The 14,431-nt window shown below is 43.6% G+C and overlaps 1 protein-coding gene across 1 annotated transcript in view; it reads left to right on the top strand.

The window, feature by feature from the left end:
- Window positions 1-14,431, top strand: part of PDGFD (platelet derived growth factor D) — a 188,073-nt gene that overhangs the window by 149,805 nt on the left and 23,837 nt on the right. The window contains exons 4-5 of the mRNA XM_081952375.1: window positions 12,366-12,425; window positions 13,936-13,999. Of these exons, the coding sequence (XP_081808501.1) occupies window positions 12,366-12,425; window positions 13,936-13,999 (124 nt within the window). The remainder of the gene's footprint in view (window positions 1-12,365; window positions 12,426-13,935; window positions 14,000-14,431) is intronic.

Below are 14,431 nucleotides of genomic sequence, written 5' to 3'. Positions count from 1 at the left end.
CTGACTGCCGGCTGCCTGCAATTTGGCAGTTGAAATCTCACCAGGCTCAAGGTTGACTCAGTCTTTCTTCCTTCCGAGGTGGGTAAAATGAGGACCCAGATTGTTGGGGGCAATAGGCTGACTCTGTAAACTGCTTAGAGAGGGCTGTAAAGCACTGTAAAGCGGTATATAAGTCTAAGTGCTATCGCTATACAAAGCCTAAGAAAAGTATATAGCAGTGATGGCTAACCTTTTTGTTGTCACATGCCGACTGTGTGCATGCGTGCCCACACCCAAAATGCAATGTGTGCATGACATCACCCTGTGCCCCACCCCCCTGCATATACATGTGAAACCCCCCCCCCGCAACCCCTCCATGCCCCATTTTGAGCCTAGCAGGCTTCCCTGCAGCCTCCTGGGACCAAAAACAGGTCTAGCAGGCCTCCCTGAAGCCTCCTGGGATCCAAAACAAGGTGCACCGTACCCCCACCCCCACCCCAATGCATGTTCGCGCATCTCGCATGTGCTCCGCCCCCAGCACTTGCACGGCAGAGACCTGAAAATTAGCTGGCCTGCAGGAGGTGTACATGCACGGTGGAGCTGAGCTGGGACAATGTCTCGCGTGCCCACAGAGAGGGCTCCGCATGCCACCTGTGGCACGCATGCCATAGGTTCGCCATCATGGGTATATAGCATATTAATATAACATAGACTTTTCGTACTTTGCCTAAAAAGCTGCACATTTTATAGATTTCCTGGGCATTCTATCCAATGTCATCTTTTCACACATTGCCAGTAAGAGCCTTACTATAAAGTAGAATTAGCTCATCTAGTTGTTCACTCTGTCTGGTTTACCTGGGGAGGACTGACAAGTTTAAACATAAGGCCAGCCTGAAGGCCACATACAGTTTGATGAGATATCAGTTGAGTCCCTAATAGGGTTTACTGGGTGAGCGGAAGAAAACATTTCATTAACAGAAGAGAGCAAAGTTAAGACTTATGGCTATCTGCAATGGGATGTATCACTGCATAATGTTGACTTACCACTCCAAAGACTTTGCATAAAGGCAAAGAGTTAACGAGCTTTTAAATGGAGTGGCTGGCTCCCTGTTACAGGGCCAGGGAATCCATCCCACCACTTAGTGTCCCCAATTCCACTGGGTCCTTCATTCAATATGACACTGAAATTGCAACTTGTGTACTGCTTAAGATTGCCAGATCTGCACTGCAAAGATCTGTACGATGGTAGAAGGCAGTAAAAAGGTATAGGAAAGTACCGCTTCTTTTTTTTTTTTTTTTTTTTGGCTATCCTGTGGTCTGAGTTTTTGTACTCCTCTTGTAATTCTAATAGTGTGTGTAGCAATCTAGAAGTAATAGAAAAGCCATATCCAGCATATTGCAAAGCGCTTTGAAAACTCTTGATTCAGATTTGCCCTTCGAAGCAAATTGCCACACTTTGATATGCATATCTGTTTCAGTGGGGTGGGGTGATCAAAGCTTTGCCAAATCAAAAACCTATTTCAAAGCTTTGCAGGTGTTACTAATGAATGTCTAGAAAAGATAGGTTTGCTTTTATGCTTAAAAAAATGTAGCAAGAAGAAAACAAAAGAAAGATCTCCTCAAAGGGAATCTTAAAGACAAGGTCCAAAGTAAAATTTCCTACAACCTAAGCTCAGTTCTCTCAGGTCAAACATGTGGTTGTCTTGGCAATAACAGAAGTAGCTTGCCTTTGCTTTCTTCCAGGATGTTGTTCCCCCACACACACACACCTTTTCAACTGTATTGTGCCCCCACATCTTCATCAGGTCCTTGGTTGCCATGGTGTCCATGAGCTCCAAGACCAGGGATGTCAAACTCAAGGCCTGGGGGCCAGATCCACCCACAGGGTGCTTAGATCTGGCCTGCAGGGTCCCCCTGGAAATAGTGAAGGACTAGCCCATGGTGCTTCTGCCAGCAAAAATGGAGCTCCACCCTCCCGAGCTCCGTTTTTGCTGGCAGAGATTGCAGGAGGCTGTCCCAGCCAAAAATAGAACTCATGAGGACCATGCATGCCCTCCTCCCCCGAGCTCCATTTTTATTGTCAGAGGATTGCAGGAGGCAGTCCCAGCCAAAAACAGAACTTACGAAGGCCATGCATGACATACACACACCCTGAGCTCCATTTTCATTGTCAAAAGGTTGCAGGAGGCCGTCCCAGCCAAAAACAGAACTTACGAAGGCCATGCGTGACATACACACACTCGGGCTCCATTTTCATTGTCAGAGGGTTGTAGAAGGCCATCATAGCAGAAAATCAAGCTTGGGAGCCCATTTTTGCTGGCAGAGCACTTGGGCCAACCCCGGTGCCCCCCAACACAAGTGACACCATGCTGGGCCATGCCCACCCTGGTCCACCCGAGGTCAAACACAAACCTGATGCAGCCTCAATGAAATTGAGGCTGACACCCCTGTCCTAGACCACCTCTGATTCCACACCCAAAAAAGTCTGGGAGTAAACTGAACTGTCAGTTTGACTAAAGAGTCAGAGAAGCTGCCACATAGCAGGGAGCTGATATAAAAGCAGCAATCCCACCTGATTTTAGGATTGCAAGTAAGCCCAAAAGAAGATGCAACATGTATGAAAAGTTGCACTCCCAGCATCATGAGGGTGGGATGTGCGCGAGCAGGGAGCGGAAAAGCTGCTCGCGTAACCCCCCTCTCCAGGATCCCCATTCACTGACCTAGAGGCATTCCAAACACACCAAGCCACGGGAGCCAGAGGGCAGCGAACAAGACCTCACGTGGCTTGGCGATACCCCTAGGTCAGTGAATGGTGCTGTGCCTGGCTGGAAAGGGGGGTTGCCGGGTGGCTGCTCGTGAGTGTGGTCACCTCATGGCTGCTGTGTAGTGCTGCTGCGACAGTGCAATGCAGCCATTCGACCCTGAGGCTGTGCTTTTGACAGCCCGCTCGCAAGAGAGCAACCGCCTGGCAACCCCCCTCCCCAGTTGGGCACAGCACTGCTCACCGACTTAGAGGTATCCCAAAGGTGCCAAGCAACACGAGCTTTTGTCCCCCCCCACCCCATTCCTGCCACTTGGCACCTTCGGGATACCTCTAGGTTGGTGAGTGGCACTCGGCCTGGCTTGGGGGTGGGGGTTGTCCAGGGGGCTTATTTTCGGAGCAGGGCTTCCATTTTGACCCATACAAAAAATGTGGCATGGCCTTATTATCAGGACATGTTGTATTTTTGGGGAAACACGGTAGAATGTATAAACCCAATCAGTGGCTGCATTCTGACAGTTTATAATATTTATCCATCAATAGTTGGGAAACCAGCAGTCAAGAAATACGCAGAGTAACAGAATAAGAGAGTTGGAAAGGACCTTGGAGGTCTAATAGTCCCATCCCTTCCTCAAGCAAGAAACTCTATACCAGAGCTGACAAACTCGCTGCCCACGAGCTGGATGCATCATGTGCTGGCCACACCCAATTTAGCAAAGCGGGGTGGGAAGTCATGATATATCATATGATGTCGCCATGACAACCTGAGTTTGATACCCCCGCCCTATATCATTTCAAACAAATGGTTGTCTTCTTAAAAACACATTGTGTGAAGTCCCGGCTCTCTGGAGAAGGTTCTAATGTTGGGAAGGATGGACGGAAAGAAAACAGGAAGAGGACCAGCGGCAAGAAGGATAGTGTTCTGACCTAGGCTTCCCCAGCAGCATGAAGCCAAGTCCTCATCCTAATAAACCCCTTTTATTTAATTTACAGTGAATTCCTCTCCAGCTGATAACTGTCAGACGGTCCTGGCCCCCTCTCTGCCTCCGATGCAGAGCCCTCATCAGAGCCATCCCCAGACTCCAGGACTGGCCCATGTTCCTCCCCAACCTCCTCACTGTCCGAATATGCTGCCAGCTCTGCTGGTCGCTGGTGGGCCACAACAGATGGACTTAGTTACAGTAGCTGTGGATGTACTGTTGGAAGACTTGAAGGACTAGGTTAAGAGCAGATTATCATGGAGAAAATCTGTGTGGTCACTAAGAATCAAGAATGACTTAATGGCACACAATCAATCAGTCAACGAATCAATTAGTCAATCAAGGTATTTACCAAGATTCAAAAACCACCTAGGCTCATCTTACATAATGATCAGCAAGAAAGAAAGTCTCATATTAGGTTTTTCATTGACTCGTTTGTGTTGTGTGAGCAACAAACAATCACTCTTTCTGCTGCCCGGCATATTTCAGAAGTCAAAGCCAGGGCAGAAAGTAAGAAGAAAAAAAAGGAGGGGAAAAATTGAATTGCTGCTTTTTCTTTTAAAAGCTGAGAGCAGATGGAGATAAGACAAAAAGGAATAAAGAGATGAGAGGGTGAGAAAGATACTAGATTCTGCAGTTATGGGTAGAGTGACAAGAAGATTGCCAAGAACTTCCAATTTACTTTTTCCCATTCAAACTTGTTTGAACTACGGTTAAGATAACAAAGAGGGATGTGGTGGCTCAGTAGCTAAGACACTCAGCTTCTCGATCAGAAAGGATGGCAGTTCGGCAGTTTGAATCCCTAGTGCTGGATAACGGAGTGAGCTTTACTTGTCCCAGCTTCTGCCAACCTAGCAGTTCGAAAGCATGTAAAAATGCAAATAGAGAAATAGGGACCATCTTGGCAGGAAGGTAACAGTGTTCCATGCACCTTCGGCATTTAGTTATGCCGGCCACATGATCATGGAGATGTCTTTGGACAGCACTGGCTCTTCGGCTTTGAAACGGACATGAGCACCGCCCCCTAGAGTCGAGAATGACTAGCCAATATATGCGAGGGGAACCTTTACCTTTTACATAAAATAACAAAAAATTATTAAAAGAAGCATGAGGATGGAAGCATGAACCTAAGAGGTCTTCAAATTATTTTTCCTAAGCAATCGAAAGCTGTAGAAGGGGCACTCCAGAAACAGAAGGGGCATTTCAGGAGACTTTTAGAACTTGTCAATAAGGATTAGCATGTTAAATAAATAATTGGGTGCACATTGGGTGGTATAATAATTGCATAAGCCTTTAAGATGAGCTGAAAGACATTTGGGAATCCAGCCATTGCTAATAATAATAAACAAGTCTGTCACAGTAATGCCAGAAATCTTAATCAGATCATCAGCTGATTAATTGTTGACATTTGCATAGGAAGTGCATCCATTGTTTTAAATGCAAAATGACATTTTGATCTGCAACGCTAACCAACCTGGGAGTGATCCCTACAGAAGTTAGTGGCACTTATAAAAAGTGCATAGGATGACGCTCTAAATATATCCATATCTCATTTTTAAAGGGAACATGAAAGAGAATGCTCCATTGCCGAACTCAGTGGTTCTCAACCTTTTCTTCCACACGGACCCCCTTTCGCAAGTTGTCACTGGAGGCTTTCAAGAAGAGATTGGACTGCCATTTGTCAGAAATGGCGTAGTGCTGCGATGGAAACCTATTGCATGCATGCAAGAGGTGGCACACAAAGCCATCTCTGTGGGCACGCATGCCATCGCCAGCTGCTCTTCTGGTTTCTGGCATGCACATGCACACTGGCCAGCTGGTCATCGTGCATGCCAGAGTGCCAGAAACACGAAGACCAGCTAGCCGATGCGCATGCATGCACCAGCCACCTGACCTTCGGGTTTCCGGCACTCTGGTGTGCATTTCAGTTTGGGCACTCGGTGCCAAAAAAAGTCACCATCACTAGTGTAGTGTCTCTTGCTAGGGGGGGGGGGGTTGGACTAGATCAGGGGTGTCCAAACTTGGCAACTTTAAGACTTGTGGACTTCAACTCCCAGAATTCTGGGAGTTGAAGTCCACAAGTCTTAAAGTTGCCAAGTTTGGACATCCCTGGATTAGATGATCTACATGGTCTCTTCCAACTCTATTAATCTGTTAAATCTGTTAAGTACCATATTTTTCGGAGTATAAGACGTACCTCTTTCCCTCAAAAAAGAGGCTGAAAATCTGGGTGCATCTTATTCACTGAATACATCATTTTTTTGCCTCCTGAACCCTCCCCCCTTTACCAAAATGGCTGTGCATAGCCTTTAGGAGGCTTTCAGAGTGCTCCTGGGGGCTGGGGAGGGCAGAAATGAGTGAAAAATGGGGTGGGTTTTGCTCAATTTTGCCCCCCCCCCCCAGCCCCCAGGAGCACTCTATAAGCCTCCTAAAGGCTATGCATGCCCTTTTTTGGGGGGAAAATGGGCCTATTTTCATGGAAAAATGGGCCGTTTTGGGGAGGTCTGCAGAGTGCAAAAACTTTTTTTTATTTGCCTCTTCAAAATCTTGGTGCGTCTTATACTCTAGTGCGTCTTATACTCCAAAAAATACGATACCTTTTGTGCCCCCCCCCCCCCCGATTTTGCTCAAGATTTAAATCATAACATTTCTTCAAGCCTTTACGGACTCCCTGTGACAACATTTGCAGACCCCCATGGGTCTGTGGACCACAGTCTGAGAACTACTGGACTAAATGATTTCAGCACCACCACCCCTTCTTTTTTAAGATAAATAGATAAATATCTGGGAAGCCAAGGTTTTTAAAAATATTTACCACAGAAATATTTCCAGCCAACGAATTGAGCATCTTCTTATTCCCACAGTATCTGAATCTTAAGAAAGAAAACCATGTATATCTTTGCTTCAGATACACAATTCTGAAAGCGCTTAGTTACAGCACCACTTCGAACATGTTATCCATAAATTTCCCTCCAACCAAGTAAAAAGCTGACATAAAAATGACATCTTTCTTCTTTCACATCACAATTGTTAGCCTCCTGTTAAGCCCAAAGAGTCACGTTTCTGCTCTGCTGCATACAGGAGAGGCTATGGAAGCATTTGGTAGAGTGTAGAGTTTTGTTTTGTTTTGCAATTTTTACTCAAGGCAGGTTTTGACTCCCAAAGCTGTCCATCATTAGGGAAGAACAAAGCGTTCTCTCACGGGGACTGAATTTTCTATTAAGAATGAGATTAAAATCTTCACCTCCGCTATCTAGGGATAAGGAGGGGGAGAGGCAGATCCAGGGGATTTGAAAGGCAAAACAAAAGGGAAAGATCCTCAATATGAGCTCTCCTTATCTACAGAGAGACTACACACAGAAGAAATTCTAAATGTTTATCTACTAGCTGGATACCCGTACTTCACGATGAAACTATGTGACCAGGCAATGCAGGAAAAATCTGATTCACTCCGGTTCAATCTGTTGGATCAGTGGTGGTTGGTGATTGAAACACATAAGGGAATATCACTCCCGCCGCCTTGGGTCCAGAAGCAGTTCCATAGGTGGAAGGCATAGATTTCTTGTTGAGGTGCCACAGATCACTGCTGAGTGAAGGAATGGAATGTCTGCCAGTTTGAACTGAGGTAACAGAATGTGAGGCAACTGGCAGTTGGAACAGAGTTCTTTTCAGGTGGGGAGGGGGAGTAGAATGTCTAACTCCTTAGCATCAGTGCGTGTTAATATAAGGCAACTGGCAGTTGGAACGGAGTTCTTTTCAGGTGGGGAGGGGGAGTAGAACTCCTTAGCATCAGAGCTAAGGAATACTTCCTACGTATAAGAAATACTAACAATTTGATGGTCATTTCAAAAAATCTTTTCTTAGTGAGCACCTAGAAGCCAAGAGGAACATACATGCCAAATTTCAAGTTTGTAGACCTTACGGTTCTGGAGATTTTGTGATCTCTTGGTGGGTGTGGTGTGACTTGGTGGGCATGGCAGGGGAAGGATACTGCAAAATCTCCATTCCCACCCCACTCTGGGGACAGCCAGAGGTGGGATTTGCCGGTTCTTGGAACTACTCAAAATTTCCACTACCGGTTCTCCAGAACCTGTCAGAATTTGCTGGATTTAAATCCCTGTTTCTGTGGTAACACACAAAATACTTCAATACTCCCTTCCACAGCTGCAATTTTATGCTTTTATGCTGCTTATAGTTACCAATAACAAAAATAGCTTATTCATGCTCCTTCTAAAAAGGATCTGAATAATTACAGCTTCTCTTGAAATCATAACCCATAAAACACTAGCTACAAGAATAACCTGGCTTCCACTGTCTCAGGAATATTTTGTCATAGGGATAATATTTTTTTTAAAAATCACAATATTAAGAATACAAATAATTCAGCACAATGTTATATCTCAGGGAAGGTAGCTCAACTGTAGAGAATGAGGGATATGACTTTGAGGTAAATAGGCAAGAACCATTGTAGACTCAGTCAGACTCCTCGTTCATTCAGACAACTGGGTTTTACTGAAAGAGCCAGTCTAATCTCAGGTGGATGATGTTATAAAAGCCAGCAACTGAAGGAGGACACGTTTACGAATCCAGGCTTCACAAAAAGTGTTTCTTTGTGTCTGTTCAGTATCAAATATATGATGGCTGATAGAAAGATAGGTTAAGGTAATGATGATTTAATACAGGGGTGTCCAAACTTGGGAACTTTAAGACTTGTAGACTTCAACTCCCAGAATTCCCCAGCCAGCCATGCTGGCTGGGGAATTCTGGGAGTTGAAGTCCACAAGTCTTAAAGTTCCCAAGTTGGGACACCCCTGATTTAATAGCTGACCAGCTGCTGTAAGGTTGTAAACCTTTTTCCAGTCCAACTTGCAGAATTATCTTATGAGGAAGAAATGACTAATGAGCAGTTGGAAGTTGAACGCTTTCTGATACATTAGAACTGAATCTTTCTCTCTGACCGGCTAATCTTTTGTGTAGAAGGAATCTTCTCTTTAATAAGAAGAATTAGTTTCCCTTTCTCTTTTACACTGTTTGCTTTCCATAAATAGAAAAATAAGCTCAGACTGTCCTTGATTCTAATTGCAGCTGAAAACTTTCATATATTTTTGATAAGATTTTGGAATATCATCCTCTCCTTCCTATTACAACAAGTAAGTATGACAGGGAGAATTAATAGACATTGAGTACATCATTTCATATTACTCTTAACATAGTCATCGTTAATAAAGGAATTATGGCTGCTAATGTACATTGGCAGCCAATTTCCTCAGCAGCTCTGTGTATGTGTGGTTCCTGGATATTTAAGGTGTAGCATTAGAGAGAGGGAGAAAATCCCACTAAGCTCCCATTAAGCAGCTCAAAAATAACTTAGTAGTTTTTCCACCCCATTTCTCCAATTTCTTTTTTTTTTCAAAAGCAAGGTTATCATGCAGCTTTGGGTTTTTATGATTTTCCCCGCAAAAGAAATATGCAATGATTCTTTTGTATGTTTGTATGCCAGGAACAACACACTTCCAATTAATAAGCCAAGCCTAAGTGTGGCTATTTACTGGCTTTCATATTGGCCAAATATTTTCATTATGTTTAATATTATCTGCATATCAGTCTAACTATCCATCTATTATAAATGGGCAGCCTCTATCTATCTGTCTATCTGACTGTCTCTACCTTCCTTCCTTCCTTCCTTCCTTCCTTCCTTCCTTCCTTCCTACCTACCTACCTACCTACCTACCTTCCTACCTACCTACCTACATCCATCCCTCCGTCCGTCCGTCCGTCTGTCTGTCTGTCTGTCTGTCTGTCTGTCTGTCTATCTATCTATCTATCTTCAGTCTATCTAGCTGGATGAATGGATGGCTAACTAGCTATCATCTGTGTATTTCACAAGTTGACAGCCCCTTCCTTCCTTTCTTCCTTCCTTCCTTCCTTCCTTCCTTCCTTCCTTCCTTCCTTTCTTTCTCTGTATTTCTTTCATCATCATCTAGCTAGCTAGCTATCATCTATATATCTATCACAAGGATAGTCACAATCTGTCTGTCTATCTGTCTATCTATCTATCTATCTATCTATCTATCTATCTATCTATCTATCTATCTATCTATCTATCTATCCATCCATCTATCTATCTGGCCGGCCGGCCGGCCGGCTGGCTGGCTGGCTAGCTGGCTATCATCAGTCATCTCCTCTCCCTCTCTTCCTTCTTTATGTGAATTTGAGACAATCAATTTAAAAATATTCCCAAAGTATATTTAAAATGCGCATTCTAATTCATTTTAATTTAGCATTTTTTTTAAAGAAAATGAAGGCAGAAATGGATCCAACATGGCAGATCTGCTTTTGCTCCAAATGATGAAAGTGTTATGTGGTTGCATGGTACCATGGCAACACTGGTGTTCAAGGCAACAATGATGATTGCAAAGGGACTTATTTATTTATCGCCACTGTGCTATGTAGGCAGAAGCAGCACTCTTCTGGGGGAAAAAAAGGACTTCTGGATATTTAAGGGTCAGTTCAACTGCAACATAGGGAAGAGGCAGTGTGGAAAAAACAAAATATCCCATAACCTCTCAGCATAAAGCCAAGAGAAAAAAGCACTCCAATTGGTTCTATGCATAGAGTAGAATATGGTATAAGGACAACAGTTTTCTGTGATACTAGGACAACATCATTTGAGATTACATAAGGGATTATATTGAAAGTGGCTCAGAGGCTAAGGTGCCGAGCTTGTCGATCAGAAAGGACAGCAGTTCGACAGTTCGAATCCCTAGTGCAGCATAATGGGGTGAGCTCTCGTTACTTGTACCAGCTTCTGCCAACCTAGCAGTTTGAAAGCATGTAAAAAATGCATGTAGAAAAATAGGGATCACTTTTGTGGGAAGGTAACAGCATTCTGTGCACCTTCGACATTTAGTCATGCCAGCCGCATGACCACGGAGATGTCTTCAGACAGCGCTGGCTCTTCGGCTTTGAAATGGAGATGAGCACCGCCCCCTAGAGTCGGGAACAACTAGCACATACGTGCAAGGAAAACCTTTACTGTTACCTTTCAAGGGATTGCAGGACTCAAAAACAACAAAACATTGTGGGAGTTGGGAGTCCCCATATTTAAAGTTGGTGAGGTTAGGAAACACTGTTCTATACTAAGATAATAAACCAGTGGAAGAATTGTATGAATTGCCACTATTTGATGTGAAGAGAAAAGAAATCAACTTTAATACTTCGCTAGCCGACTGAAAGAAAACAACCATTAACCTAACACTGATCCATTATATAGGATGTGTTTGCTGCTAGGTAGGAAAATGAGTTGCAATATAAATTCTACATTTGGGTTTTGCAGAAGCTGTGGCTTTTGAAAATAGTATTAACGCTGTTTCCTCCTCTTCCTTCTTTGTTCTTTGATTTCTTTCTCTTTTGACCCCCCCCCCTTTTCCCCCCTTCTCTTAGATTGCCTGCTCCTTTTCGACCACCATAATCTTCCTCCTTCCATTGTCAGATATATTCAGAGTTCTTTTGTCTACTTTTAATGTATGTCTCTTTCCACTCAATTGGCTTAGCCATTTGGGCATCCCCGTGAGGTGCTGTTTGGATATTCTGTCTCAAGCGCCAGAAACACCTCTTGTCTATTTTTTGCCTTACTCAGAGAGAATGTTATTTTTCCTCTTTTGTCTGTGGAGCTGCTCCTGTGCTTTTAATAATAGCTTAATGCATCCAGATTCAGTCAGCACAGCTGTTGTGAGGCAATGGCTCCTGTCAGAGAAACAAAGATGACAAATATAGACTCTTCTATTTTGGTACAATACTCTAAAGCAAGCCACATAATTTCCTGCTCAAAATTAGCCTTTTTAAAGAGCTAGTTGTATTTATGCACTCTTTTTCTTTCTGTATAAAAATGAGGTATATTATCTAGTAGTGACTTACTGGAACAGTGATGGCTATCCTTTTTCTAAAGGTGTGCCAAAATTGTGTGCGTGCTATTGCGTGCACCAGAGGTAAGTTCCGGCAGCTGCTGCTACTGGTTTGTTTAGGGACGTGCTTGATACACTCTATGTGTGCATGCATAGTACTTTTAAAAAACAAGATGGCATGCCTACGGCGACGCCAAGAGAATCAGTTGAGGGGCGTGGCGGGCCAAGTTGCTACCTATTCGGCTGAACTGGTCCGAACTGGTAGGAACCCACCTTTGGCCCACCCACCTGTGCATGCGCGCACGGCCACCCCTCACCCACCCCCATGTGTGCACATGCCTCCTGCATGTGGGAGAGTTTTCACCCTCCCCAGTTTGTTCCCAAACTTCCAGTTGACCCATTGGGCCTGTTTTTTTGCCCTCCCGAGGCTTTCCTGATGCCTGGGGAGGGCAAAAATAGCCTCCCCCAACCCTCTGGAAGGCTGAAAAACACGGGCTGCCGTGCCAGCTAACATGGCTCTGTGTGCCACCTGTGGCACGCGTGCCATAGGTTCGCCATCACAGTACTAGAAGATAAAATGCCAGGTTTTATTCCTAATACAAACTGAGAGTGAGGAAGAGTAAAGGTATATGAAGGATGGATCACCTGTGTAACTGATGCTCTCAGAAAAGAAAAGAGAAAATACCAGCGTGACCTTATTTTTTGTGTGTTTGTGTATGTGTGTTTCTCTTTGGTCTTCAGGATGATCTTCAGCCTGTTGCATCTGAAACGAACTGGGAATCAGTCACAAGCCCGGTCTTGGTAAATAATTGTTAATCTATTTTCTTTCTTTCTTTCTTTTTTTAAAGAGGAGGAAGTAACTGAAAATCAATTCAGAACCACAGCAAGGAGATAAATTGGATTTAAGCATTCCACTAAGCTATTATATAATTTGTTTTATTTTGGCTTAGTGCATTATGAGAAATGAAATGATTGCAGCTTGTTCAGCAAAACGGTGTTAAGCAATTAATGTGATGTATCAAACAGATCGCTATAACATTGGCAGTATTACTAGCAGAGACGTTTCCACTACTAATGCTGCTCCGGGGTTTCTTGATAGCAGTGAAATACATCTTATATTTTTCAGTGAATTGGCCAGTCATCAATTTCTCCACCAATTCAGTCCAAAGTTTTATCTTCCAATATCCTGACTATTCAGAATAGATATTAGTCATTTGATTTGGGTCCCTTGGAAACAGCATTACAGAGCATGATAGGACAAGAATAAGATGCCTTTACATAAAGACTTTCTACTAAAGGTAAAGATACTACCTTTAGTAATCCCAGTTTAAACATATAAGTAAAGGATAGGGTATTGGCCGAAGGGATGCAGTGCCTCAGTGGCTAAGACGCTGAGATTGTCGATCAGAAAGGTCGGCAGTTCGGCGGTTCGAAATCCTAGGGCCACATAATGGAGTGAGCTCCCGTTACTTGTTACAACTTCTGCCAACCTAGCAGTTCGAAAGCATGTAAAAATGCAAGTAGAAAAATAGGAACCACCTTTGATGGGAAGGTAACAGTATTGTGTGAGCCTTCGGCATTTAGTCATGCCGGCCACATGACCACAGAGACGACTTCAGACAGCGCTGGCTCTTCGGCTTTAAAACAGAGATGAGCACCACCCTCTAGAGTCAGGAACAACTAGCACATATGGGCAAGGGGAATCTTTACCTTTACCTTATTGGCCACCCCTCTGTATGAGATGATATCGGGAATCAATGCTATTCCGAATAAATCAGGATTTTCCAAACTTGGCACCCATAAAATATCTTAAGAACCGTAGTTTCCAAAATTCTTAACACATCATGGAAACATCATGACTAGGGAAAGCTACAAAACTTTAAGTCTTGGTAAATGAGTAGATGGATCAATTCTGGGTAGATGGATAAATAAACTAATCTGGATGAATGCCTGTATATTTGCTGTGGGTGCTCAGATGAACCTCACCCTCCTTCCTTGCCTCTAAAACACAAGGAAAAGAGGTGTTTCATGTCCAAATTTTCGTTATTAACGATGCTCAGGAAATCAATTGTTACTGGCTTGGATGTTATTACAGAACAATAGACAGCATCCATAATCTGTGCAAGAATTAAAATGATTCAGAAGAACATAGAAGCCTGCAATGCAGCAAGGTGGAAGGACCATTCTTCAGAGTTGAAAATAAACATCATTGATTTAAGGAATCAACTCTTTAAATCAGCCATAGTGGAAATGTCGGGCAAAAAAGACACAGCGAGTTTAAAGAGATACCGCAATTTGTTCTCCTCTGCAGTTTAAAGTACTCTTTCTGAATCATTTCCAAAGCATGAACATCCCTGCAAGCTATCTTCAAGAATGTACACTTGATCTGTTCATTATAGAGCAAACTGCAGTGGTTTCTCTTAAAATCACGTTCTAATTCCAACATTAGAGTTCATTTATACATTGGGTCACTACGAAACCTCATTTTTGTTTGACATTTGTTTAAAATGAGCCACTAGTATTTCTTCCCAGGCAACAATCAATTTTTGAATGGAAAGAATGAGATTTATAATCCAGCAAGTCTTAATCTTGGTCTGTTAAATCATTCTTCTTTGTCTTATCCTTGAGATGCAGTGTTTGGGCCATAGGCAGAGGTGGGCTGATGCCAGTTTGGACTGGTTCGAGCAAACCAGTAGTTCTGACCAGCGGCTGGACCCGCCCACCCGCCCTGGCGCTATCCCATCCTATATAATTGCCATTTTTTCGATGCCACGCGCATGCGGGGAAGGAGGGCGCAAGAATGTAGC

This window comes from Natrix helvetica (assembly GCF_964273705.1).
Source record: "Natrix helvetica genome assembly, chromosome: 4".
Lineage (NCBI taxonomy): Eukaryota > Metazoa > Chordata > Lepidosauria > Squamata > Natricidae > Natrix > Natrix helvetica.
This window is presented reverse-complemented; position numbering and strand designations above follow the sequence as displayed.